This window comes from Neovison vison, chromosome 9 (genome assembly GCF_020171115.1).
Source record: "Neovison vison isolate M4711 chromosome 9, ASM_NN_V1, whole genome shotgun sequence".
Taxonomy (NCBI): domain Eukaryota; kingdom Metazoa; phylum Chordata; class Mammalia; order Carnivora; family Mustelidae; genus Neogale; species Neogale vison.
The window spans coordinates 19,126,411-19,153,844 of NC_058099.1; the positions used below are offsets into that span (position 1 = coordinate 19,126,411).

The 27,434-nt window shown below is 56.0% G+C and overlaps 2 protein-coding genes across 6 annotated transcripts in view; one reads left to right on the top strand and one right to left on the bottom strand.

Moving 5' to 3' along the window:
- Window positions 1–21,592, top strand: part of AKNA (AT-hook transcription factor) — a 42,024-nt gene extending 20,432 nt beyond the window's left edge. For 3 of the 5 annotated variants that reach the window (XM_044265059.1, XM_044265063.1, XM_044265060.1), the window contains exons 8-23: window positions 1,794–1,921; window positions 2,391–2,598; window positions 4,073–4,227; window positions 4,325–4,513; window positions 5,333–5,579; window positions 6,518–6,624; window positions 7,341–7,552; window positions 9,008–9,170; window positions 12,131–12,307; window positions 12,823–12,938; window positions 13,581–13,727; window positions 14,553–14,726; window positions 14,896–14,991; window positions 16,568–16,684; window positions 16,959–17,151; window positions 20,433–21,592. In XM_044265059.1, the coding sequence (XP_044120994.1) occupies window positions 1,794–1,921; window positions 2,391–2,598; window positions 4,073–4,227; window positions 4,325–4,513; window positions 5,333–5,579; window positions 6,518–6,624; window positions 7,341–7,552; window positions 9,008–9,170; window positions 12,131–12,307; window positions 12,823–12,938; window positions 13,581–13,727; window positions 14,553–14,726; window positions 14,896–14,991; window positions 16,568–16,684; window positions 16,959–17,151; window positions 20,433–20,697 (2,694 nt within the window). In that variant the 3' untranslated portion in view covers window positions 20,698–21,592. The remainder of the gene's footprint in view (window positions 1–1,793; window positions 1,922–2,390; window positions 2,599–4,072; window positions 4,228–4,324; window positions 4,514–5,332; window positions 5,580–6,517; window positions 6,625–7,340; window positions 7,553–9,007; window positions 9,171–12,130; window positions 12,308–12,822; window positions 12,939–13,580; window positions 13,728–14,552; window positions 14,727–14,895; window positions 14,992–16,567; window positions 16,685–16,958; window positions 17,152–20,432) is intronic. The other 2 variants (XM_044265061.1, XM_044265062.1) reach the window with 2 other exon arrangements.
- Window positions 21,593–23,128: 1,536 nt separating this feature from the next.
- On the bottom strand, window positions 23,129–26,293 carry LOC122916857 (alpha-1-acid glycoprotein-like). The gene is made up of 6 exons (XM_044264243.1): window positions 26,180–26,293; window positions 25,610–25,752; window positions 25,311–25,381; window positions 24,435–24,542; window positions 24,195–24,298; window positions 23,129–23,331 (listed from the first exon to the last, which is right to left on the bottom strand). The coding sequence occupies exons 1-6, from the start codon at window positions 26,291–26,293 to the stop codon at window positions 23,254–23,256; spliced, it is 618 nt and encodes a 205-aa protein (XP_044120178.1). The 3' UTR covers window positions 23,129–23,253.
- Between the last annotated feature and the right edge of the window lie 1,141 nt (window positions 26,294–27,434).

Genomic DNA, 27,434 nt, shown 5'->3' on the forward strand with positions numbered 1-27,434 from the left:
AAATAGCCGCTGCTTAGCTTGCCAGGACCACGATCATGATATTACAGGATTCCCGCTCCTTAGCCGTGACGATGGTGTGCCAGGCACTGTGGTGAGCCTCGGATACACATGGCTTCATTTTCTCATAGAAAGCCGGTAAGGCAGTTAGAGTCATCACCCCCATTTAACTGGAACGGAATGGAGAAGGCCACACAACTAGTCAGCAGCAGAGCCCAGACCCTGGTCCGTCTGACTCCCAAGGCCAAGGTGGTCCTCACTGGCCTGTACTGCTTCCCACTGACAATGCGGCTTCTCAGCCACCAGCAGCAGACTTTCTCTTTACTTACCTTTCTTATCAAAGTAATTGCCCAATATTAGAAAACCAAGGGGGAAAGGGGAGAAGCGCCTTCTTCTAACCATTATTGGCTTCCTTCCTTTGGACTTTGGTATTTCTAGATAAACTGTAGTCATGTATAAAATCTAGATTTCTGCTGCCTCAGCCAAGGTCCTGGGAAGGAGCAGAGGAGCTCTCAGAGCTGGGAGTGAGGGGGTCGATGTAGGGCTGTGAGCAGGACTGTGGGCAGCGTCCAGGGATCTGTCAAGGAACAGGGAAGCCCAAGGACTGACTATTCTCTCCCATAGGGGCTGCACAGACCCATGGGGAGCCAGCAGGTGGGGAGGCCAGCTGTCAGTGGAGGCACAGCAGGGTGGAGAGAAGAGCTCAGATGGGATGGAGAGGGGCAAATGCAACACACTTGGTTTGTTAAAAAAAAAAAAAAATACTGTATTTTCACTGTGTTATTACTATGTTGCTGATGACCGTGTTAGCCTGTAGGCATCATCTGTTTTCTAATTGCAAAATGTGTGCTATGTGTTATATTATCTCATTGAAAGGATGACCAAGGACCTTGAACATCAAAAACTATTCCCTTTCTTCCCCCTGTATCTTCATTCCCCCATATCAGAGTAGGTCAGGAGCTGTTGGAAGATCATGCTTGCCCAGGAACTAGACTCTAGGTTGCCCTTGAACTCAGTCTGCCGTCTGCATAGAATGAGTGGGATGGGGATGATAATAAGGCAGAGATGATGATCTGACCTCCCACGGTCTTAGCCATCTGTAAGCTATCACCACATTTGCTATGGAGGCCTAGCGTCACTGCTAGACCCATGAGCTCTAGAGCAAGAGGACCTGGGTTCAAATCCCGATTCCATCTTGTTCACTCACTGTGTGACCTTTACTAACTTCAGTAACCTCTCTGTGCTTCAGTTCCTCCTCTTTAAATGAAGATGATAAATGACCCCTCTTGTTAGGATTATGTTGGAAATTAAATAAATAATGCACAGTGATTCAGCATTAGCTCCTGTTTTCCCTGGTATGATGGTGATAAGATCATCTGTGTGCTAGGCTATGAGGATTCCCAAATCCCATGAGTCACAGAGTGACTCATGTTCCCAGATCGGCAGTTTTGAGAAGAAGCCTGAGGATCCATGGTCTCTCAAGAACCAGGTCCTTATGGGGACAGCGTGATGGCACATCTGACACCAAGAGCTTCAGGGAACATCAGAGCTCCAGGAGCTCTCCTGGGAAGAGAGAGCTGGTTGGTCCCAAGACTCTAAGCCATGCTCCGTCTTGCTAGTCTGATGGCAGAGAGCTAGACCACGGTCCTAACCCTAGCCTTCCAGCAACTTGGAGGCCCAGAGGACAGGTCTCCATCCATCCTCAGCCCTACCATGAGCTGTCTTCTCTGCTGCATTGCAGGGTCAGAGCCCAGGGGGGCTGGGCACTCAGTCCTCTCGGTCTGGTCTGGTCACAGGTGTTTCAGCGCCTAAAGGCTGCCCATGCAGCCCTGGAAGAGGAGTACCTGAAGGCCTGCAGGGAGCAGCCGCTGGCCCAGCAGCTTGCCAGATCCCAGGGAATGCCTGGAAAATTCGATCCTGGCAGGTACATGCTGGGGAGGGAGACCCCTGGTTCCCTTGGTCGCTAGGAAGGGCTCATTTCAACCTCATACATACATTCCCTACAAGCACAAGGAGAACTCCTACCCTAGTTAGCAGCATATTCAGGTGGGGGAACGCCTGAAGGCTAAGACCTGTGTCCTTTTGGACTCACTGCAGTGAGACATGACCTTGGATATGAAACCCGAAAGCACTCATCAGAGTGAGGACCTGAGGCCGGAGGGGGAAGGGACTGACTCAACGTCCCAAAGGCTGCTGGTGGCAGAGGCCTCCTGGTTCCCAGTGGAGTCCCTTTTCACCTTGTTTTGTCGAGTTCTCCATGTCATTCAAATTAGGACGCTGAATGGACCCCCCGTGGGCATTCTCTGGGGTCTGTGCTCTGAAACACGGCCTCCCAGCCCTGCCCCATGTGGCTGCTGTAACAGGCTCTGGCTGCTGGTGTCTGCCCTTTGCAGGGAGCTGGAGGAGGAGATATTCCAGCTGGGAATTCGCCTGGAAGAGCTGAAGGACCACATGGACCAGAAGCAGCAGGAGCCTGGGCGAGTCGGGTCAGACTCCCCTCCGGACAGCCTCCCAGCCTCTCCCTCCCTGCACCAGCCAGCAGGCCTGCCTTCTCCTTCAGGACAAGCCCCCACTGCTGCTGTCCAGACCCTCTGCCCTCAGGTACCTCTGTGCCCAGCTGTACTGGACCATCCCTTCCTCCTCCTCTTCATTAATTGACTTGTGAAGTAGGCACCAAATGCCAGTGGCCCCGGTACATGATGGAAATTCAGTGAGAAACAAACAGAAACGGGTACCCTCTACCCTCATGGAGTTTTCTGTCTAGCAGGACTAATTCTGTTTTGTTCAGAGCTCCAAAGAAGAATTATGGGGCTCTAGGAGAGGTAACAGGGTAACATGACTAAGGTTATAGGGCAGGAGAAACCCAGAAATGTTTTAATGGGATCTGAAGGTGAGTGGGAATTCCTTCGTGCAGAAGAGGAGAAGTCATGCAGCTGGGGAAACAGCCTGTGCAGAGTCCCTGTGGTTGGAGTATGGAATGTGAAGAGGCGGTTGTCTGAGAGCTGTGGCTAGAGAGGCAGTCAGGGCACCCATGATGTCGGGGCTAAAGGCTTGGCCTTAAAACTCTTGGAGGGTTTTTCAGCAAGTGGTGTTAAAAGAGGGTATGCAAGTAGGTGGGGCAGGAGCCAGGGCAGGTGGAGAGGTGCGTGGACCTGAGAGAGGCATAGAAGACCCATTTGCCTGGACGTGCCATGGGCGTGAGGGGAAGGGCAGGGGAGAGCGTGGCTTCCAGCATCCCAGGGGACTGATCACGCCAGGAGACTATTCACAGATCAGGAGACACTAGACAAGGGCCCTGCACAGAAGGCACTTTGTAGAAGTCTCTCTGGACGGCCAACGTCACAAGCCGCTGGGAGATAACCATTGTTTGCATGACATGTAGTTGAGCAGAGTAGGGGATGGCAAGGGAGTCTCTAGCCCTTGCTGCCCTTGCTGCACAGGCGTGTGTGTTGGGGACAGAGCAGGAGAAAGGACAGCGTGGCTGGTGAGGTTGGGGCTGCCGGAGGGCGAAGTACTTTTGAGATACCCGTGATGGGGGGAGCTCTTGGCGGCTCAGGGTTGTGGGGGAAGCTCTCCCACTGGGGAAAGCTCTCCCCAGTGCTGCCTCGTGCACCAGTGGATGAAAACCTGAGTATGTCCTCTTCAGGGGATCCCATGCTCCCGCCTGGGAGGTGTTTTGGGGGTTCGGTGTCCATACTGGAATGGAGCCGGCTGGGAGAGATGCTTCTGGCAGGAAATCTGGGCTCAAATCTCAGCTCTGTCCTCGCTTTTGTTGTAAGTTTGGCGAATCATTTGAGCCTCAGTTTCCTGTCTGTGGAATGGATGGTGATAGTCATCCCTGCTGGGCTTACCAAGAAATGCCGTCTGAGTGGAGCCTGGAGGGGAGTAAGTGTCCGTGAACAGCGTCAGTGCTAAAGATCGCCCCATCCACTCCCTGCGCTCTGCCCACGCAGGAAAGGGTGACATGGTTTTGGAGCTCAGCTATTACTTTTCAGCCCCCAGCATGAGCCTCATAGAAGGTAGGTCACTGAGTAGTGTCTGTTACCTGCTGAATGTCTGTCTCTTCACTGCCCAGCCTGCCGCCGCCAGCAGCATGGGCCCCTACGCCTCCACCGTGAACGTGGAGCTTAGCCCTGTGAGCAGTGACGGGGACAGGCCCCTGGGCCTTTCAGCCCCACTCAGGCACGAGGAGCTGGAGGTGGAGCAGGGTCTCCATGGCCTCCTGGAGTGGTGAGTACTGGGGCGGGGGGCACCAGGGCATCCGGCCCCACGACGGGATGGTGCCGGGCCTTGCTGGGCAGAAGTCATGCTGCTCTGGGTTTCGCAGGTATCTCAGCACAACGTCCCTCCCGGAAGCCGTGAGGATAGAGGACGAGGAGGAGGAGGAGGAGGACGGGCAAGGCCACAGAGTGGAAGTTGATGGGCCAGCTCCAACTCTAGGAAACTCCAAGGCCACCAGGATCCCCATAAGGCGGCTCCCAGCCCTGGACAAACGACGTCACGGGGCCCCTGTCACGTACGTCTGTGAACCCCCGTCTTGTCCCTGAAACCAACTCTGGAACCACAGGCGTGGCCATGGTCCCAGAGAGCGAGCGGCTCTTCACGGCTTAGCCACGTCTTTCCGGACCTGTTTCTTGCTTCTCTCCAAGCCGTGGGACGGATACACCACCGGGAACGCGAGCGGGGATTTGGGGTGGGGCAGACACAGTTTCTGGTCGGACAGAGGCCGCAATAGTACTGTCCTTCTCCTTCTCAGTCTCACACCTTCCAGATTTGTCCGGGAGGCCTCAGAGCCATTCTCTTTAGTGCCTCTCTTGATCTTCCTTTAAAGAGAGGAAGAAGGAGACAGAACCCGGGAGCAGGCCCCAGGCCCAGAGCCTTGGGCAGACGACAGACTCTGTCAAAAATAGAATAACACTGTTTTTGTGTGTCTTCTTTTTATGGCTAAAGTTAGTTTGTTTTTGTCACATTAAATACTGATCTTCCGTTTCTAACGATGACATAAGCCTTTGAGGAGATGGAAGTTTCTGGAAGGGGCTGAGGCAGGGAAGAGAGAAGGCGGTTCCCGGAGCCTGTGAAATGATACTGTAGCTCATTTGTTTCCACACTGTTGCCTCTGTGGTGGGTTGGGTGGCATTTGCTGGCCATCCGCATTGGACATAGGAGAAAAGTAAAGTTCAGAGAGGGGTGGTGCCCTGCCCAAGGTCACACAGCTAGAAGATGACAACAACCAGGGTGGGCGCCTGGGGGCGTCTGGCTCCAGAGCTTGTGTCCTGGGCTTTGTGGCTCCCAGGACAGGGCTCAGAGTCAGTGTGTCTCTCCTCCTCCCCACCAGGGAGACGGCGGAGCCGATGGGGTCCGCGAAGCGGGCAGCCATCCATGCATCCGTGGCCAGGAATGGGTACCTCCAGGGCTCGGACAAAGCCGAGGCAGCTCCTCCAGGCCCAAGCAGGCCGCCTCACCCTCAGGGCACCAAGACCACGGGATCGCACCAGAGCAGTCTGACCAGCTTAGAGGGAAGCGGCATCTCTGAGCACCTTCCACAGAAGTCTCTGCGCCAAGCTGGGGGGCTCCCTCCAGAGGTAAGCATGTCCATGGGGCGTGGATCTCCCAGAGATTTCTGCCCCCGTGCCTTTGCTGACACCCTTCCAGCATACCTGCTCTTTCCGTCCTTGCCAGTTACAGTTCTGCCCAACGTCCAGGGCTTACACCCCGTCACTTCCCGTACCCCTGCCAGGAACTCTTGCTTGTCCTCCGAGAGCTTGGAGCCCATTGTCTGTGTTTCTCTGAGTTTGCTGAGCACAGATCAGGGGGAGTCCTTGACTCCGTGGCCTCTTGGTGACATTAGACCAGAAATTTTAAAACTGTCGCAGGAGCCACAGATCCCTATGGAAATATCACTTAGACTATGGTTCCTTCCATAGAACAGTGCATTTAGATACCTGTACACACACACACACACACACCCCTACGGTCCTAATGGCCTCGTCGTCAGAAATCTGCGCTAGACCGTGAACTCTTTGAGGGTAGGCACCTGTGTCGCCTATTTGAGTTCTCCATGATTCCGTTAGACCCGGTATCGAGGAGGGGGGCACGGTGGATGAGTTTTATTCTCCCGAGTCATTGGCCCGGGGCATTTCTGCAGTCAGGACCATGGCGTTGCAGGCCCGAGCCGGAAGACATGTGGAAGTGCAAATCCCATCTCCAGGATGAGATGGTTTTCTCCTTCCTTCTCCTTCCCCTCTTCCTCAGCTTAGAATAGCTGCCACAGGATCTCTGCCGAGGGCCTCAGGGAAGCAGGACTCGCTCAGGGTAGCGGCGCGGAGTCCCTGCTGTTGGCCGGCCTGGTGCTGGTCCCCAGTGCCTGAGGACGGCGCAGGGCCTGGCTGCTGGGAGCTGGGCCAGCCTCCTCGCTGCCTGTGAGCCTCTGGAATGTGAGGCCCAGGCCAGGACCGGGGAAGGGCTTCCCAGCTTGCCTCAGACACGTTGCTCAGACTTAAAGGGACACCGCCTGTTTCAGGAGCCCTGGATGGCGTCCCCAGAGACCGACAGTGGCTTTGTGGGCTCAGAAACCAGCAGAGTGTCGCCCTTCACCCAAACACCAGAGCACCGGCTCTCCCACATCAGGTACCCCCAAAACTCCCCACTTCCCCATCAGCGGCACACGTGGAGGGGTAGCCTGGGAATCAAAGTGCTGTGAGGCCCAGAGCGAGGCTCGATGGTCTGGGCATTCTCAGAGCCCTGACCCCATCCCCCAACCAAGGTTCTTTGCCTCCATCTAATCAATAGAGGGGCACCAAGGTTCAGAGAGGGAAAGTGACTAGCCCAGCGTCACTCAGCCAGTCTGCGGCAGCCGGGGGAATAAGTAACCACTAAGCGAATGAATGAGTGAATGGGGAACGAGATGTAGAAGAGGCGTGAGGTGAGCAGAAGACAAGGCTAAAGGAATTCTAGGGGACTACAGGGAAGGGGACAGCACCCCAAGGCAAGGTCTCAGGCAAGGGGACAGTGAGGAGCTGCCATGTGGAGTGACAGCTTCAAACGCTGGTGCAGCCCCCCAGGAGACCTGCTCGGGAAGAAAGGATTAAAATTCCCTTTCCCTGTATATTTGCTAAAAATGAACGTGAGCTTTATAATCTTGCGTCTGTGGGTAGACGGGTGCCCAGCTCTCCCGTAGACACAGAAATGCATGTGTAATTCGGCTGTACGTTCAGAAACACTGAGCGTGCGGGGTTGCTCAGTCCCAGCGGTCAGGAGCTCATGGGCTTAGCGTGTGGAAGGGCTCGGAGGCCCGGGGCCTGTCCATGCGATCCCAGCTCGTCTCTGCCTCCTCGCCCCCTCAGCACCGCGGGAACGTTGGCCCAGCCTTTTGCTTCATCTGAGCCTCGGGATGCAGCCTCCCACCCCCAGACCAGGGCTCCTCCAGTCCCCAGAAGAGCCATGGAACCCAGCACACCCAGGAGCCAAGCCCAAAGGCGACCCTCGGGCCGGACCAGTCCTCTCCGGCAGCGGGCACCGAGCCTCCGCGCGGAGCGGGCGCTGGTGGCCGAGATGGGTGAGTGGGTGCGTCTGGGTCGGCCGGAACCGGGGAGTGGCCGGACGGCGTGGACTGAAAAATCAAACCAACAAAAAACTTGCATTACCCTTTAGGATACAAAGTATCCTAGAGGTTCATGGTGGGAGTATTTGAAACCACAGGGAAAAGAGAAAAAAATAGACTAAAAACTGTCGCCGCCTCATTCGGGTGTCGAACCCACGGGCTGTCCTCTCTGCCAGTCTGTGCGTGTTTAGAGACATTTTAGATGGAAACGGGATGACACTTAGTGATTAATAACCTCCTGTTCACTAAACACTGTGTCCTGAACACTTCCATGTCTAGAAATCCCGTGATTGCAGTTTTTTAACTTGAAAATGATGCACGTAAGCTTTTTAGTGCAATAAACATACGGGAAAGAACAAAAATGGATGGATTTTCACAAAAAATGAACACAGACCCACAAACCGCGTGATCAGAATCCCAGCTCCCCCCACCATCACCCCTCATCCCATCAAAGGCTCTTTCCAAGGCTCATTATTGAAAATTTTAAAAATTAAACTTTAATTAAAAGTTCAATCAGTTAGGATTTCGTGTGTAGTTATGAGAAATAATCCAGGGATTTCCCATGTCCCTTCACCTGGGTTCCCCCTCATTGATAACATCCTGCAAAACCACAGGGCAGATTTTGACCAGGACTGCCTCCTCTTGGCCCTTTATGGACCCCTCACGTCTCTGCCCCTCCTGCCTATACGCCCTCCTGAACTCCTGGTGACCTCCCCCTCTGTCCTCAGTGTCTATAATTTTGTCATTCCAGGGATGTTCTATAAATGGGATGATCCTTATGATTTGGGGGTGGATTTTTTTTTTTTTTTTTGACGTAGCCTCTCCGGGGAGATTGATCTACATTGTTCCCTGTAACAATAGTCTGTTCCTTTCTATACTGTTGATTGACGTTCCAAAGGCTCTTGGTTTCGAATGCAGGGGCCAGATGAGGTGTTTGAGTGATGTTTAACCTCTGGTCGCCCACGCCTTTGAGAGGCTCAAGTTTTGAACACTCTCCCAGAAGCGTGTACACAGGCAAAGGTGTGACTCTGACTTTAGGGGGAGGTGGGGCTCTGGAGTCCGACGCGGACCCACATGGTGATGTACAGCAGAGCATGAGGGGGTCCACATGAAGTTGCAAAGAGCGCTTTCCAGGGGAATGTTCCTAAAGACTCACATCCGATGCTGAAATGGTGGATGGCAGGGGGAGTCTAGGCAGAAAGAGCTCTGCAGGCCAAGCCTTGCTCTCCCGGCTCTCAGCAAACACCACATCTTTGGGTTCTGAGAGCAGCGGGCCAGTGACCTCATTGGAAACTTGACTTGTGACCTTAGCCATCACTGTCTCTTTGCCCATATCCTCCTACCGGCAGAAATTCGTGCTTCGAGGGTCCTCTCTGGGTCAACTCACCTTGCTCTCTTTTTGCCTCCTAGCGGTCCCTGGCTCAGAGTTCGAGGGGCGAAAGCAGGTTTCCGAACAGCTACCCCGCCACGCGACAATCAGCCCCCCACCCACCCTGACCCCTGCAGCTGCCACTCTGCCCCTCGGACCCACAGAGAGCACCCGCACCTTCCTCCTCACCAGGACAGAGAGAGAGTAAGTCATACCAGCACAGAGGCGGAACAGTGGTGCCCAGGGGAGGCAGGGCCTCACTCAGCAATCATATCCAGTGGTGGCCGGGTGGGGGCCCTCGGACCCAGGTGTCCTGCTTCCCGGCTCAGGGCTACTCCGTGGGACCTCACTGATGTGGACTTTGAGGACACTTTTCCGGCCAGTGGGAAATGACCTAGGGGGTGCCCCTTTCTGGTGCTAAGACCTCAGTCCCTGTCCCCTAGTATTTCTCTTCCAAGCCAGTCTACTCTTTCTGGAGGTGGATTTTTAGCGGTTGGTGCTGCCATTGTATGAATTGAGGAGGGACTGGTCCTCGATTCTCTTCTTTTTAATCCAAGCACAATTGTCCCACTAAGAGAGTTGCTCCTTGCTTGGTTGAACAGAAATGGGAAAGTAGGGTAGCCAGCCCTCTTACCTCTCCTTTGAGTTGCTTTTGGCCAGTAAGCAATCACAAGCCTTTGTTGGATTGGGGGTCTCTGTCCCAGGTATGTAGGGAGGGCTGCTCTGTTGGGACCCCGTCCGAGGCCCCTGGGCCTGTGCCATCATGGGCCTGTCACGTTTCCTGTTGGCAGAGGCGGGTGAAGGTCTGGTGTTGGGCATCCTCTCTGGAGTTTAATAAGGGTCCTGCTGCAGTCTCCTGTGGCCCTGGCAGAGGAGTTTCAGCTTGTGGGTCAGCGATACACCAGCCCTTGAGAATATGATAGCAAACAAGACAGTCTTTGGCGTAGGCAATCTCGCCATCTTGTAGGATTAACAAAGAAACACATTGTCACACTCACCAGTCTAAGTGCGGTGGCAGCAGAGGCTCCAGGGACTGTGGGAACACAAATGACAGACATCAGGCCCAGACAGAGGCTTCAGGGTGGGCTTCCTGGAGGAGGGGGTATCTCAGCGGAGACCAGAAGTTAGAGAGAGAGAAGAGTTCCTGGCAGGGACAAGAGCATGCACAAAGGCCTGTGGGTGAGGGAGCGCCCATCACCTTGGCAGAGGCAGTTCATTTTAGCGGGGTCCCTGAGCGTGGATGCTGTGATGAGCGCTGAGCAGTGGACAGGGATACCAGGAGGCCTGGGGGGGCCTCAGAGGGCTCAAACACCATGGTGAGAGGTTTGGATAGTGGCTCAGCTCAGAGAAATGAGTTCATTTAATATTCATAAATGCATATGGGTATAGCTGAGGACCATGAGGGGGATTTAAAAGAGAATGGGAAGGTCAGGTTCACGTTTTAGAAGGAGTTGTCTGGCCACTCGCTGGGTGAGGAGGCAAGGCGGGCAGACTGCCAAGAAAGCCGCTCCCCCAGGACAGACACAGTGGGGCCAGTAGGTGGGAATGGGGTGCGTTCGAAGAGAGATGTAAGCATTGAGCCCACAGGACTTAGGAGTTGGTTAACTTTGGGGGCATTCAGGGAGGGAGAAGGGTCTTGAATGAGTCAGACTTCTGGCTGGCCAGCCAGTTGGATGCTGATACAGAGATGGGGAACTTAGCAGGGGAAAAAGTTGACAGAGAAGGATGAACTTGAAATGTCAGCAGGCTCTCAGTCACAAAAGCATGAAGTCAGCAAGACTGAGATCCTGCTTGAAATACACAGAGGGGGCAAGGGACACCGCAGTGAGTGTTTTGAGTACCGGGCCACCTTCACCTCCCAGAGTTGCCTTCCAGTCCTGCATGCAGGGGTGAATGGGTAACAGGAGCTCCCGCCCTCCTGCCTCTTGCCGACGCCCTGCTCTTGGCCTTGGAAACCCCAACAAAGGTCTCCCTGGGGATTGCCAGGAGACCTGGCTGCCCTGGACGCACACTGCCTGGGGGCCCAGTTAGAGAGCTCTCCGCTCCCGCAGACACCCCGGGAGAGCGGCAGGGGGCGCCTGGAGACACTCAGCCTCCTTTCCGGGGCCACCAAGCAAGAGGGAGCCCTGAGGGGAGCCCTGCCCCAGAAGCTGGCCCAAACAGGAGATGGAGCCCTGGCACCAGCCCAGGCTGTGCCGAGCCCGGACGCCGACGCATTGTGTGTAGGGGTTTACGTGCAGGGTGGTGGGGGAGCCCCATTGGCCGTGACGTCAGAGTCTCAGATGAGACCCTGAGATACGGGTGCTGGCTGGAAAGACGCGCAAACAGTACTTACCCTGTAGACGCCAGCCCCTCATTGAGCTACTTGCCTGTAAGAGGCTGGTCCGTGTTTGCGGGGCCCTGGGGACCACAGCAGCCTTGTCGAGAGCGCTGTGCCCTTCCAGCCTGCTCACATCCAAGTATCTTCTATCACCAGGCTTGAACAACTTGGGAGATGTTCAGGGGAAGCCAGGAGGGACAGCCAAGTAAGGGTGGGAAGGAAGCCGGCCTGAGCTGTTAGTTAGCATTTCTACAGACAGAGGTTGGTGGGAGGTGGGGAGGGGGGTCGCCTGGTGGCTTAGTTGGTTAAGCATCTGCCTTTGGCTAGGGTCCCTATCCCCCAGGGTCCTGGGATTGAAGTGCGTGGCAGGTTCCCTGCTTCTCACTTCACCTGCCACTGTTCCTGCCTGTGCTCCCTCTCTCTCTCCATCAAATAAATAAATGTTTTTTAAAAATAGAGGGCAGCCCAGGCCACTTAGAAGGCAGATTTTGAAGTGGACCTTCAGCAACGCCATCATTCTGCACCCTCCCTGTGATCTTGACAACGGGCCACTGATTCTTCAGAAAAGCTACTCAGAGGCCTTGCGTGGGGCGGGGCTGGGTTGGGTGACCTTCGAAGGATGTGCTGCTTTGCCCACCAAGTGTGCAGGGACACAAGCTCAGAGAGAGGTCGAGATAGGTAGCAAGAAAAATGAACTTACCAGGAAGTTCCAAAATCGGTCGAGGGCAGAGCTGGACCCAGTGCCGGCTGGGAAAGGGACAAGCCGGGGGCATCCGAGCAGCCCTCGGGGTGGCTGCAGCTTGCGGCATCGTTACCTTCATTTCTGCCCCCTGCCCCACCCCAGCCAGGCCATCCGAGAGCTGCAGGAAGAGGTCTCCCGGCTCCGTCTGCGCCTGGAAGACAGCCTGCACCAGCCAGCCCAGGGCAGCCCGACGCGCCCCGTGTCCACCCTCGGCCGCCCCACCCGGGCCCGGGCCCGGCCCGCGGATGCCTCCGTTTCCTGGGGCTCCCACTATGGCAGGTAGGTGACCCCCAAACGCTCAACCCTTGTGCCCTGGGGCCAGCGGCAGGAAGGAGACTTGGCTGCCTCTGGGGCTCTCCACACATGGGGCTTGACACCCCTTTCCCCCTCAGACAGTTTTTTACTATGTAATATTCGATGCATAAAATGTCTAAGGTATCACCTGAACTCCCCACCTGTGTCAAGAGCTAGACATCCCCAGGATGTCCACCTGCTCGCTCGCTCCTCGGCGTGTCCTCTGTGATCAGCTGTTTGTTCCTAAGTGTTCCTGTGGGAGGGCACTGGGTTGAGGTTTTCACGGACATTGTCTCATGAATCCTTCCCGTAGTTGCTGTCCTTGTCCCCTCACGACAGATGAGGAAACGGAGGGACACAGAGGCTTTCTCTGAGCGTGACTCAGAGTCTTTGATTTTGACTTTCATGCTTCCTTCTGGGTTGGCTTGCTTGCTGGTCGCCTGGAGAGTCTGCATGAAACCGCATCCGCTGACATCCTTCCTCTCTTTCCTTTTTGCTAGCAGATCCACAGAGAGATTGTCTGCTGAGCCCGCAGTGGGGGAGCGAGCAGAGCCCGCAGGAAGGCGGCGAGCCAGGTCTTCCTCGGTGCCTCGGGAGGTGCCGCAGCTGTCCCTGAGTAAGTGAGCACCGGCCCGGACCGATGTCTGGAGGCTCCCATCTGGGCCCGTTAGCTCAGTGGTCAAGGACCATAGCAGTAGCCTTAGAAGGAACCTGGAGAAGGTTCTGTGTGTGTTCTTCAGGCCCTCGTTGTCTGAGGTACAGTGCACTTCCAGTAGTGGCCATGGAATGTCACGCACGCGAGGGTTTCTAGAAGGGCTTTACGTGGTCCTCATGTTCCATCTTTGCTGCAAGGGGGGGGCATATCACCCATATTCTGCAGATGAAGACACCAGAGCCCGGAAGTGCAGGGGAAGTGCCTGAAGCAAGCGGTGGGGTTCAACCCACCTCACTCCTTCTTGGCTGTGTGACTTTGGCCCGGGCATTGACCTGCTCTGTGCAGTTAAAGGGACAGCTAACTGCAGTGGTAACAGTGTCCCCGTCTGGGGATTGCCATGAGGGTACACGCACGGCCCAGTGGGTCCAGCCCAGAGCTCAGCACAAGGTCAGGGGTCCCCATGTGTCAGCGGATGTTACTAAGGGACAGACACAGGATCAAACCCGAGCTCAGCCCCAGAGCCTCAAGTTAGGGTTGGCTCTCTCCCTGAGCTCTGTGACACGTCCCCTGTCCCCCTTCAATGCCCCTCTTTTCCCACCCCAGGTTCCGAATCTGAGCCAACCTCCCCTCAGCGGTTCTCTGAAAAGAGCCAGGCCACCGAGGACAGCGCCCAATCCACTCGGGACAGAGTGAGAGAAGCTGGTGGCACCAGGCGGCCAGACAGGGTCTCCTTCTGGGGCCAGTACACAGGTGGGCTGCGGGGCATGGCCCAACCCCCAGGGAGGACCCCCATCACGGAAGCCTTCCCCCTTTCACCATGGGCCATTGAAAGATGAGCATTTTCTGTGAATGCTGTGACACAGGGAGCTGCGGGAAGTGCCTCCTCTGTGAGTCCATTCTTTCCCCCGGCAAACAGTCTGATGCCTCCCTGCCCTGGACCCCATGCTGGCTTCTGGGGGAGCCCCTTTAGCTGGTTGGTCACAAAGAGGGTTCTGCTGTGTGCAGGGCGGACGCCAGATCACTGGCCCCTCGCCCACCTTCAGGTCGGATTCCCCAAGGCATCAGCCCCCGTGTCTCCTGAACTAGGCACCCAGTGCATAGCAAGACTTCTGGTGACACAGAGTAGGATTTCAGAGTGTTTAACCTGAAAACAAACACGGACATAGCTCTGACTTCCAGGAATCTGACTGGGTAACAGACGATAACAAATGAGCCATGACATCAGGTGTGTAAATTACAGAGGTGGCTGTCACTCATAGCAGCCCGTGGGGGGACATCAGTTCACCTCAGATCCATAGGGCCGAGGGCAGGGGACGTGGCAGGAAGTGAGAGACACATGTCCTCTCCCACGGAGCAGACAGAGCTGAGGGGTTAGACGTGGGAACAGTGGGCCGGTCTGGCAGCCCCCAAGACAACACACATGGAATAGGAAGTGGGAAGCCTGCAGGGACTCGGGGAGCCAGAAGAGGATTGATCAGGCCACATTCTGAAGGTCTGTCTTGAGGCTCAGAGCGGGACGAGGCAGTAGATGCAGGTCTGGGTAAAGACCCAAGCATCTGTCCAACCTTCTGCCAGCCAGGCGCACTGTCCATGTGCTGGACGCCAGGCACAGCACCTCACAGACACGGCCCCACTCCCCCCTTATGACGCCCATGAGACCGAGACTGGGACGCCCCCATTTCACAGCCGCTCACAGCACAAGGAGAAGACCCAGCTCACCCCGTGCCCAAGCCATCTCAACGCCACCTGGCAAGTGGCGGGTCTGGGGAAAGCAGCCCTGCTTGTCCTTGCTTCTCCTGTCCTCCTGGCCTGCTTCCCAGCCTGCGAGAGCTGGGCTTTGTTCATGCCTTCTTAGGACCTCCCCGATCCTCCTCGCTTCTCCAAACATGCCAAAGCGGACGGTCTGGTTTCTTCCCAGGCAAGGAGTACCGTGTTCTGACCCCCAAGACGGCCCCAAGACACAGTGGCTCAGTCTCCTGTCCCCAGTGCCGACCCGCCAGGACCCGGGAATCAGGTGAGGGATGGTACCTGGGGAAGTGGTCGGTGCATAGAGGCTGTGGCTGCTCCTGTTAGGAAAGGGCGTAGACGGGGGCCTGCCCTGACCTCAGTGGCCGGTCAAGGTACAGACAAGGGAGCGGGATTTGGGGGTGCTCCTCAGCCCTCCCGATATCTCCTGTCCTCACACCCGTGTCTCCAGGTGCTGCTGCCTAATGCTACGCTCCTTGACCAGGACACGGAGAAACCATGCGCATGACCTAAGTCCTGAGGAGGTGGGGGTGGGGCCAGGCAGTAGGGCCCAGGCGGGGTAATTCTGTGCTGTCTCCCCTCCATCCTCACCACTCTGATTCCTTCCCCCAGACCCAACAGGGAAGAGTCATGGGGAGAGCAGTGGCTGGAGAATATGGGCACTGGGCTCTAGTCCCAGTCCCCACACTGACTTGCTGGGTGATCTCAGGCAACTTCCTTAACATCTCTGAGCCTCCAGCCTCAACATCCTGAATGAAAGGATTGGAGAAGGCCCTTTCAGGCAATGGTGATAATGATGGAGCTGTCCCTTAGTAGACCCCCACTGGAAGCAGGGCGTCATGCTAAGCGATTTACAAATATTAATCCTCACAACCCTATGAAATGGGTTTTGTCCATTTTATTCCTATGCCTATTTTACAGGTGAGGAAACTGAGGCCCAGAGAGGTTAAGTAACCTGCTCAAGGGCACACAGCTTACTGGTGGTAGAGCCAGGATTTGAACCCAGGTGGTTTTGAGTCCAGAGCTCTGGCTCTTCACCATTGTGTTGCTTTGCCTTTGCTCGAGTCCCAGAAGGCCTCCCTGTTCATTCGTTCCTCCATTCATTCATTCATTCATTCACTCATTCACTCATTCACTCATTCACTCATTCACTCACTCATTGAGCACCATCCCATCCTGGGCCATGGGCTAAGCAGACAAGGACAAAACAGTGGTCTGAGCTGGGCTAGGAGGCACAGGTGGGAGCCTGCAACCCAGGGCAGCAGGTGGGAGGCCTCCCACTGAGGTGCGGCTGGAAGAAGTGGGCCAACCCTGGAATTCCACCTGGGGGAGGTGTTGAGAATTTGTAGGGGAAGAAAACGAGGTGCCCACCCTCTACCTGCTCCCGTAGGCCTCCACTGACTGCCCCCCCAAACCCCCCGTGCCTGAGGGGCCACTGTGGGCCACTCCCATATGAACAATGGGCCTGTCTCAGTGTGGAGGAGGGACCATAGGTTCAGGGCCTGCGTTCTGGAGAGCCGGGCTTGGGCTCAGATAGCACTGCCGATTTCCTACTTGGACATTGTGGCAAATCATTCAAGCTCTAGGAGCCTCAGTTCACCAGTCTGTAAAATGGGAGTGATGTCTCAGCCAGCCCCGTGGCTTGTTGGATTTGATAGCAGAATGCATGAAGGCCCTCAGCAGGAGCCCAGGTTTGTTATATGCTGACCTCACTGTCACGGAGGCAGCTTGTCCCCCCTGCAGTGGCCCCCAAGGGAAGCTCGGTGCTGACGGAGGTCTGCTTGGGGGCTCCAGGCCAGTGATCAGACCTCATCCTCGCCTAACATCTCTTCCTCCTCTTCCAGCTGGCAGTGTCACCAGGGACCCACCAGGACTGTCTGCCACCGATCCCCTGCAGTGCCCCCTGTGTGGTCGAGTCGGGCTACCCCCAGCGACAGATGGCCCAGACTCAGCCGCCTCAGGTAGGGACAGACACTCACTCTCTTCTCCCAAAGAGACCCCCAGCTCTCCTTTATGGGGGTTCGTGGGCCCGTAGTGTATTTCACTGGGATGGTGGCTCTCCCAGTGTGGGATAGAGCAAAGTGGACAGAAGATTTGTTTCTCAAAGCCCAGCGCTCCCAGCGTGGCCAGCCCAGTGTCCACCTGTCACAGGGCAGGGACTTGGGGGGGGGGGCTGGTCTTGGATAGATCTTCCCCAGTGATCAGACTGTTGTCTCTGGTGTCCCTCCCTCCCAGGGCCAGACAAGGCAGCCAGCAGGAGAAACACACGCCCAGCCTCCAGCCCCGCGCAGCGGAGCAAGCGTGCTGGGTCGCCGGCCCGGCCACCTCCAGGACTCTGGTATCTGGCGGCTGCGCCCCCAGCACCTGCCCCTGCTGCCTTGGCCTACGTCTCCTCTGTTCCCGTCATGCCTTTTCCATCAGCCACTGTGTAAGAACCTTCCTTTCCTTCCTTCCCTGCCTGTCTGAGTCACTGCAGGAATCATAGTCAGACCCGGGTCAGGCAGCTGAGAACCCGGGCACCTGGTACTCCTGTGTTTCCCTCACATTTATAACCAGCAGAACATGCTGAACACTCATGTAGTCACTCAACAAGCCCTAAATGCTCCTGCCTCCCAGGGAGAGGCCTGGCCTGTCGGTTGGGCGGGGGGAGGGGGGACTCGGCAGTGAAGGAGCCGGCAGAGGGCCCTGAGCTCACAGGGAAAGCACATGGGAAGCTCCCCATTTCCTCATGGGTCTTCCCGGCAAGCAAGCAATTGCTCCCTCACTGTATTTTAATAGGCTTAATTTTTAAGAATATTTTTAGATGTAAGAGAAATGGAGCAGATAGTACAGAGTTACATATACTCCCTACACACACACACACACAGAGTTTCCCTTGTTGTTACGTTCATACGGCACGTTTGATAGTGAGCCAATAGTAATAACTCACTCTTAACTAAAGCCCACAGTTTCTTGGGCTTTCTTCAGTTTTTACTGGAACATCTTCTGTCTGGGATCCCAGGAGGCCACATACATGCCTCTTGGTGGTTGTGGGTCCTTAGGCCCCTCTTGGCTGTGACCGTCTCTAAGACATTCCCCGTGTCTGAGGCCCCGAGCGTGGAGGAGGACTGGGCAGGGCTGTTGGAGGAGGAGCACGCCCTCTTTGTGGATGTGGACAGAACATCTGCAGGAGAAAAAGGACGTGAGCCGTGGAGGCAGAAGTGGTTCAGGTTGGAGACTCGTTGCTGCACCAGACTCCATCTGCTGCTTGCTGCTGCCACGGCCTTAGTAGAGCGACTGCTTCTCTGAGCCTCAGTTTCCCCACCTAGTAAATGGGGTAATAGTCTGGACCAGGGACGGTTGTGCAAGGATTAAACGAGGCGCGTGGCCAGGCGCTCCGGTGATGTGTGCGCAATGTGCGGGGCGGTGCAGGCGTGAGCTCGTGGCCCGATCAGAGGGCAGCACCGTCCTCCAGCCCACAGCACTACTGCGCACTGCTGTCCTAGGAGACAGACGAGGAAAGGTGGCTGCAACAGGACACCTGCTAGTTCTGTGCCTCAGTGTCCCTCAGTGGAAAATGAGTCTGTCAGAGTCTTGGTCAGAAGCCTTTGTCTGTGGCAACAAGAGGCGGGGGTCCCTGTGGGCCCTGGTGCTTGGTGGGAGCAGAGGCACCAGTACCAGCCAGTCCCCTGGGCCCGTGAGGACCTGGCCTGCAGTGGGGCGTCTGCCGCCCTCAGCAGAGTCTGGGAACGCTCTACTCCATCAGCTACGTGTAGCTCCGTTCTGCACGCTCAGGCCCCAGGCCCCCTGCTCAGGGGCTGAGACCCCTGACTATGCTCCTGCTCACTGGGAAGGGCAGGTTTTGCCTGGAGTTTTGGTGGCCTGGGATAAAGCTCCCGAGTTCCCCCAGTAGGCATGGGACTCATCGCTTCTGAGGCTGTTCCATGTCCTTCCAGGCTCAGACCTGTGGAAAGACCTAAGCAGGGTGCTATCCCCAGAAATGGCCCAGTCATAGGGAAGGGGAAAGGCCCTGAGCTGTAGTGCCCGACATAACCTGGTCGGTGGGAGCCATTTAACCTTGGCCGGGGATCACTTTGTTCCCAGTCTGTGCTTCAGTGTTTCCCTCTGTGAAATGGGTTGTGGTAGGGAGTAAACGAACTACTGCATGGAAAGCCAACAGTATATAGAAGTTGGCCAGGAGCCATACTACTTCCAGTGCTCCTAAAATTGAGGCTGATGATGCCCTCAGGTTTCTGCAGCTGTCTTCTGCCAAACTGAGCATGCTCGGTGACAGGCCTGGGTGCCCTCGGGAATGTATGGGCCTGTGCTGCCACCTGCTGGCCGTCTGTCTTCCAGCCTCTGCACCAGGGGCTTTCTAGCTAAAAAAAGGTTTTGTTTTTTTTTTTTTTTAAGATTTTTTATTTATTAATTTGACAGAAATCACAAGTAGACGGAGAGGCAGCCAGAGAGAGAGAGATAGATGGACTGGGTAGGTTGTAGCTTCTGCCTTAGGGGGAATTGTGTTTTGTTTTTTTTTTAAGATTTTATTTATTTATTTGACAGAGAGAAATCACAAGCAGACAGAGAGGCAGGCAGAGAGAGAGAGAGAGGGAAGCAGGCTCCCTGCGAGCAGAGAGCCTGATGCGGGACTTGATTCCAGGACCCTGAGATCGTGACCTGAGCCGAAGGCAGCAGCTTAACCCACTGAGCCACCCAGGTGCCCCCTTAGGGGGAGTTTTGAAGCACTTTGGGGCCAAGCTGGTCATTCAGTTCCTAGAAGCTAGGGGTGTGCAGAAACCCAGTCGTTAGACCAGATAGTCCCCAGAGGAGGGAATAGGAGGCAAGAAGCCTATTCATGGGGTTCAGATGGTATGTATGGGCATCACTGGGTGCTGATGACTGAACTTTGGGTGTGAATAGAGCACCGCCCCTTGCAGCTGTCTGACCCTGAGCTGACACTGACAGAGGCACTGTGAGTGCCCAGGCAGCCAGTGGAGCTTTTCTCCTGAAAGTTCCTGTTGGGTCGATCCTGGGAGGTGGCTAACTGTGGCTCCTTTCGGTGGGGGGACAGTAGTCCCTGAAGGGCAAAGTCCCATGGCCAGCATCCTATGGCCAACCCCCCAGAATAGCTAGCACTGGGGGCCAAGCCTCCTGCATACATAGCCCCTCTGATCTTCCCTTGCTCATCCATAAAGTCAGCATAACGGTACCCACAAAAGAAGCAAACCATGTGCTGGTAGAGCAAACACTTAGCTCTGAGCCTGGCCCCTGGACCCAGGAGGCGGTGCCGGCTCTGGGTGGGGCAGTGCCTTTACCTGTGAGGAGCTGCCGGACTGATTCCCAGAGAGCCTGGGGTGACCCCACTGTCCCTGCCATCTGGCTCTCAGGTTAGAAGCCCCGGGAAGGCAGCGGGTCAGCGGTGTCACCGCAGGGCCAGGCTCAGCGGCTGGCACATAGTATAGGATCAATAAAGACATACCGAATCAATGGGGAGAAGGAAGGACCGTCGTTGTGCACCTGTTCCGGGTCAGGCACTGCTGTCCTTCATGCTTCATCCCTCTGCTGCATCCTTGAAGGAGCTGTTTATTACTCCCACTTGAGAGGTGCGGACACTGAGCCCCTGAGAGTAGGGGTCGGGGCCCAGCTGGGGCCAGAACGGGGTGCATGCCGAACCCAGTGCTCTGCTCAGCCCTCGCCGCGGTGTGTGAACACAGCCCCCTCTCTCCTCAGGTACTATGTGCCTCCAGGACCTACCTCCGCCCACTCAGCCCACGCAGCCCCTGCTGACTGGCCCCCCTCGGCCCCCTCCCGAGCAGCCGGGGGCCAGCGACGCTCCATCCAGCTGGACCTGGAGGACCTGGAGGAGCTCAACACGGCACTCGCAGAAGCCATGCAGGCCGCTGAGGGCATCCGCTCCACCACCAAGCACATGAGCCGCTCCCTGTCCGCTGACCTGCGCCAGACCCGAAGCCTGCGGGGCTCCTGCCTCTTCTGACTTCCCCAGAGACCCAGAACTGGCTGGCGGGGGCAGGCTGGCGGGTGGGCTGCTGCTGCCCCCCGGGCAGGGGGTCTGCTGGAGTCACTGCTGAAGGCCCCACAGGCCCCTTCTGAGAAGTGTCCTAGCTCAGGCCTTGCCTGCTGGGTGTCTCCACTGCACAAGGTGTTGGCCCGGTCGTCTGGAAAGGGAACTTACCGGGGGCCCGGCCCCTGCAGGAAGTGCTGGGACCTCGGCTGCCTTCTGCCCAGATGCGATCTTTGGGGTCTCCTGGTCCTGCACCGTCCACCTCTGGCTAATAATACGTATTTCATATACAGACGGACAGATTTGTTTTGAAACGGAGTTTTCCTGGTCTTTGGTTCAACCCACAAGGCCAGATAAGAAGGGCTCCGGCCTCGGTCTCTGGTGCAAACGAGTCTCTTCGTCCAGGATCCGCCGCTCTGGAGTCGGCATCTTGGGGAAGGGATGTCCGGGCACTTTCCCCCTAGTGACTGGTGGCCAGTAGAGCACTTTGGGACCATTGAAATGTCAAGATGTCAGGCCCCTAGGAGGACGTGCACCCAGCTTCTCCATGGTCAGAGAGTCCTTTCCCATGGGCCTGCTGGGAAGAGAGATCCCCACTCCCCGGGGGACCCGGAAGCCGTCCACCATGGTCCCTCTCTGTAGCTCCTCCCGACACCCCCGGCTCTGTCTCTGGGATCCCTGTGGGACCTGGCTGGTGGGCAGCTCCCTGCGGGCCGCGCTGTACAGCCGGGAGGCCAGCCCCTGTCCTGCTCCCCAGCTCGTAGCAGCGTGTACCTCAGCTTTTCTGGAACATGTATGCATCGGTGATATTTGTATATTTGATGCGTTTAAAAATCTATTTTCGTTATGAGGGCAAATGAAGAAGAATGAATATTGATCTTTTTTAAAAAGAAAAAAAAATTCCCAAAGCGGCCCACATTCGTGGCGTGTGTGTGTCCTCAAGGTATGGTTTCTTGACTCAAGTTTGTGGGGTAGAAAGTTTTAAGACGAGCCGAACCCTTCCCTCGGGGGATCTATTGAGTGCCCCTTTCCAGACTCTGCCTGCCTTCCTATGGGGGTTTGTTTGTTTTCTTTTTTCTCTTTTTAAGATTTTATTTATTTACCTGACAGAGTGAGAGGGTAAACACAGGTAGGGGGAGTGGGAAAGAGAGAAGCAGGCTTCCCACCAAGCCGGGAGACCTGATGTGGGGCTTGATCCCAGGACCTCAGTATCATGACCTGAGCCAAACCAGACACTTGACTGAGCCACGCAGGCACCCCCCATGGGGGTTTCTGTTTCTCCATGCTGCCCAGCAGCCTCGGTCAGGACTTTGAGCACTTTTTTTAAAGATTTTATCTATTTATTTGACAGAGAGAGAGATCACAAGTAGGCAGAGAGGCAGGCAGAGAGAGGGGGAAGCAGGCTCCCCGCTGAGCAGAGAGCCTGATTCGGGGCTTGATCCCAGGACCCTGAGACAATGACCTGAGCTGAAGGCAGAGGCTTTAACCCACTGAGCCACCCAGGTGCCCCCACTGGGCATTTTGACCAGAGAGGCTGCCAGGCCAAGCCCCTCCTTAACTGAGGTCAGAGCTGGCAGGAGACACACAGCACATTGGTGTCTGCCAAAGCAGGAGCCGGGACTCTTTCCAGTGCTCCGCCCAGTAGCACAGCAATGCCAGCCACCCTTTCCCGAGCACCCAGTAGACACCGATCCTTGAGCTCGGTACTCAGCATGGCAGCTCACACAGGGCACATGCCATGTGCCTTCCTCCTAGAAGAGAGACTGAGGTCCCAAAGGCTGGCCTGCACCATCTCACAATGCCTGACTCCAAAGTCTGTTTTCCCTGTTACTGCGCTTCCTTCGTAAGTTCCGGGAGCTTCCCACCAATGCCAGCTGTGTCCTCCCTTAGCTTTATTCCCAGCCCCCCGCCCCACCCTGCTGACCACCACACTTGCTGCTCTCTGCCTCCAGCCCGGCCCCCTCCCAACTTGCCTCCCAGATGGCCACGGTGAGATCTGATGGGCGATCCCGCACGCCTGGTACCACCTGCTGCAGTCCTCCACCCGCCGCCCCACCCTCATTTACCTGAACTCCTACCGGGGTGCTCTGCCTCTGTTTGCCAAACATCCTCCCAGATCCTTGGCTTGCAGCTGGAAGAGCAGGTGTGCAAACCTCCAAATCTTTCTAGGCAGGTTCAGATTCCCCTTCCAGGAAGCCTTCCCAGACTTCATTGCAGAAGGAACCTCCCCGTGCTGGGTTCCCACAACATTCTGTTCCCGTCATCCCCCCAGCCATGCTGGATAGGAGAGCGGGGGCTCTTCCCACCAAGGGCTGGGCCTTATGCCCTGATCAGCCAGGGCTCAGCTCAGGGAGGGTTTCAACACCCATGAATGAATGAATGAATGAATGAATGAATGACAACATGAGCAAACGAGCCCCTGCCTCCTGTTTCAAAGGCAGAAGCTTTATTAATGCACCTGAGACAAAAACATCATGTACAAAAGGGGTGGGCCTAGGGCTGAGGATGGGTCCCACAGTCCCCAGGGTCCTAGTCCAACGCTGTGTGTTCCTCCTTTTCCTTCTGCCTTTCTTCCTTGTGCTGCTTCTCCAGCGGCCCACACAGATCCTGGAAGACAGTGAGAGGGGAGCCTGGTGACGCGAGGGGCTCTTGTGAGGGCAAGGGTGGATGAGCTCCGGACTGTGGCGCCAGCTCAGGGACCCGGGGCGAGGCACGGTCCAGCTCTGAGCCTCAGCTTCTTGCACTCCAGATGGGGGCTCGAGGCTTTACAAACCGCTGCTGTGTACTGAGGACTTGCCAAGCCCCTGGACCGATCTGGATTTTGTGGGGATGATGTAACCGAGCTTCAGGGGGCCTTGCGGCCTGTCTGCGGTCCCCCAGCCAGTGGATGGGGAAGGCAGGCTGCACACCAGAGCCAGTTGGTGCTGTGTGCCCAGGCCTTTCCTGCAGCTGCCAGGAGTGGGGACTGGAGGAGCTTTAGGCTGCTGGTGGGCAGGAGAGATGGCCTCAGGTGGCCAACGGAGACCTTTTTACTTTGATGATAATAAAAGTATTTCATGCCTATCTGAAAAAGTATAGCCCACTCAGCAGCTCTGTGATTTTAGAGATTGCCTTATAGGACACGACCAAGGAAAGCCTCTGACGTATCTGATGTCTGGGCCGTGGCCGGCAGGTGTAAGCGATAATCACCCTTGTGTGTTTCCCTGTCAAATTCCCACTGCCACCCTATTCCCACTGTTCCTCCTCCCTTCCTGTCCTCCCTGTTCCCCAGGGACTTTCCCTCCTGGGCCCTCAACTTTTGGGCCTCTGGGGAGCTCAGCTGTCCCTGCAGGGAGGCAGGTGCTTAAAAGTAGGACATCCTGCCTCACTATGCAGCCTTGGCCGGCTGGTCTCCCTATCCAGGCCTCTGGGGCTGCCCCCAGGCAGGATGGCTCCGATGGCGGGCATAGCCTAGTCTGCACTGCGTTCACCTTTTTCGCATCAGTGTAATTGATCTCCGACGTCTGCATGCCTAAGCACGTGATGGCTTCATGGAAAACTCTCATTTGTTCCTCAGTCACTTCTGCCTTGTCAGCTGCAGGAGGGAACAAGGGGGCTGGGTGAGCATGCCGGGGGCCTCGCTGGGGCTCAGGGGAGGGCGGGGGTTCTGGGGGCCCAGCCACAGGGACAGGTGGTCTGCTGGGTGAGGTGGATATTGGAGGGGTGCTTACCATACAAGGAAAGTCCCTTGTTCTGCTCATCTCTCAGGGAGTGGCCCAGCATGAAGATCCTGGGATCTTTGGTGAGCAGGAGATCGGCAAAGTCTTCTTTGCCGGACTCTGGAGAAGAAAACCTCTGGGTGAGACCACATAGCACAATGGGTCTGATCACAGGTGAGGGACCATGAGTGTTCCCGTGGCCCCCCCAGGGGTCAGTGAAGGCTGGGAGTTCACCTGGGCCAACGACCTTCACTCCCTCTGTGTGCCGGGCCTTGCAAAGAGTTGTGGAATCGTAGGAGCCTCGTGCTGACTGTGGCTGTCAGGGCCTTTCTTTCCAGATGAGAAAAGTGAGGCACAGACAGGAGCCTCAGGGCTGCCCAGGGCTGTTGGTTTAATACCACCAGCATTTGTATGCTCCTACTATGTGCCCTCTCTGGGGCGATGGTGGGGACAGGAGTGGGGTCACTCCCTGCCTGACACAGACTGCCACCCTCAGGTCCCAAAGGGGAAAGAGTAGTGGAGAGAGGCAGGCCTGCAGCCAGCCCTCAGTTTGAATTCTAGTTCTAATTACAGGCTGTGTGACTTCAGGGAAACAACTGACCTCTCTGTTTCTCTGTTTCCTCAGCTGATCGCTGTCAGGTCCTCCTAAGATTGTGAGTCTCAGGTGGGTTAATCCTAGTAAAATTACTTCAAACAGTGCCTGGCACATAGAGCTCAAATCTGGGGACGGTTATTACTTGTTACTGCAGTGTGGAGACCCTGGGACATCAGAAATGTAGGAGGAAGGCCTGACCTGGGTTCTTTGTGGCTTCGCCCCAGCACTGACCCTTTTGTCTGGTCCATCCACAGGTCCCCATGACACACCCCAGTCCTCCCGTTGGTCCTCACCGTGTTTGGACAGGGTCCCATTTTCCCTCTGGACCTTTAGACAAGTAGAGTTATGGATGCAATGATTCCCACTAAAGCCAGAGAGAAGGAAGGGGGAAACAGAAAGATCGTCAAGGGGAAGAAGTGAACAATCACCGGTCACTATCATCGAGGGCAAGAGTTGGGGCCGAGTAAACCGCCCTCCCCATCCACGGATGAAAAGGCTGAGGTCAGGAGGAAGGAGGGACTTGCTCAAGGTTTCCCAGCAGCTAGGAGCAGAAGCCTGGGGCTGGGGGCAAGCTAGTATGTGGGGGTCTTACATGGTTTGGTAGTCTATGAGCCGTATTGTGTCATCCGTATGGTTGGGCTCCAAGTAAAAGAAGCCCGCTTGGAGCATTCCAGCCAACTGATTGATGTCCGGGTTGTGGAAGGCGGCGGCGATACAAAACCACTTGCCAGAGATCTGGGGAGAAGCCAAGAGCTGATGACAGAAGCTGGGAGCCGAATGCCCCTGCCTGCCAGCCAGCCAGGTACAAAGATGTCCCCCTCCTTTTTACACGCAGGGAGACTGGGGCCCCAGGCGAGGAGGGCACACGCAGGAGCTCACTCTGAGGGTCAGAAACCTCCCCAGACACTGGGTGGCCCTCCGGGCCCAGGACAGGATGTCCCCTCTGAGGGAACTTGCCATGAGGCTTCTGAGTTAGGAAGCAGAAGAATGCGTCCAGAGCCTGGTCAGAAGGTCACCCCAGGACCCAGGAGAGAAGAGGGCAGAAGCAGCCAGAAGCGGGCAGAATCAGACGGGGGTGGGGGGGCGTCCACAAACCAGCGGGAGAAGGGGAGCCCAGGGAAGGAGGCAGCTGCCCCTGGCGCTCGGGGGCCGAGGGACGCACCTGGTCCAGGGTGGCGTTGGTGATGGGCGCTGCTGTGAGGTTGGCACACACTGGGCTCTGGGCATGCAGCAGAGGAAGGAGGCTCAGGGCAGCAAGAGCCCAGGACAGCGCCATGCCTAGATGGAGAGACACCTGGAGTCAGGCAGAGCTGCTGGTGGGAGGGGACAGTGATTTTATAATGAGCTGTGGGAGGAGCCCTAGAGCCCCATGGTGACACAATCCATGAACTCTTGTGAAATGCTTTGCACAAATCCTTCCCTCCCTCCCCCAAAGCCCACTGTAGCTAAAGTCTCCAAGCCTTGGTCTAATTCAGAACCCTGACCTGAAGGGTTACAGGGGCCCCAAGGTCAGGCTGTTCAAAGCCAAGGCGGGTGTGGGCTGGAGTCGTATCATTAAACGTGTGTAGATTTCATAGAGGGACCTCTAAGCAAGCTAAGAGGTTTTTGTTTTGTTTTGTTTTGTTTTTTCATTTTGATTTCTTTTGTTTTAAAGATTGTTTATTTATTTGAGATAGAGCAGAGGAGCCAGAGCAGGTGGGAGGGGCAGAGGGAGAGGGAGAAGCAGGCTCTCTGCTGAGCAGGGAGCCTGATATGGGGTTCCATCCCAGGACCCTGAGATCACGACCAGAGCCCAAAGCAGACGCTTTACTGACTGAGACACTCAGTTGGCCCTGTTTTGGCTTGTTTTAAAAGCTCTTAGGTTTTTTACCCAATTTGTGCCTCACTGAGCATCCAGAGTGAAAACCAGCAACAAATCAAATGCTGAAAGTGATTCAGACACTTCCCAGGCTAGGTGGGGTTCGGGTGGGTGATGGGGAAGGGCTCTGGGGCGGATGTGAGGGCATGAAGGCAAACCACTGATCCCATTCCAGCTGAGTGTGGTAACAACCATGGGGGAACAAAAGTCCATTGGGGGAGGGGGCTGCCAACCCAGCCTCAGAGGCAGGGATCCTTCTACAAGGAGGAGGTGTCCAAGTTACACGTCTATTTCCAGTAAATGTGGTGTTACCTGAACTAGCTCCCAACATCTAAAACAAGAAATGATGCACGTGTGGTCTCCACCCCCTGCCGTGGAACAGGAAGGTGGCCTCTGTCGTCACCAGGAGGTCCCCGGCCCCGACAGTGCCCAGCACCCCAGATGTGCGCATCCACAGTCCATGAGTGTTTCTGCCTGACCGGGTCAGATCTTTAGCCCTATGAACGAATACTTCCCCAAAGCCTTCTTATGTTATGTTACAGTTTTGTATCCCTGTTCA

Excerpts from the sequence above, each read along its gene's own strand:
- LOC122916857 (XM_044264243.1), bottom strand. The coding sequence starts at position 26,293 with ATGGCGCTGTCCTGGGCTCTTGCTGCCCTGAGCCTCCTTCCTCTGCTG. Across the intron at positions 24,543-25,310 it reads TGGGACCCTGTCCAAACACG|AGTCCGGCAAAGAAGACTTT; the intron begins GTGAGGACCAAC and ends TTTCTTCTCCAG. Across the intron at positions 23,332-24,194 it reads ATTACACTGATGCGAAAAAG|GATCTGTGTGGGCCGCTGGA; the intron begins GTGAACGCAGTG and ends ACTGTCTTCCAG.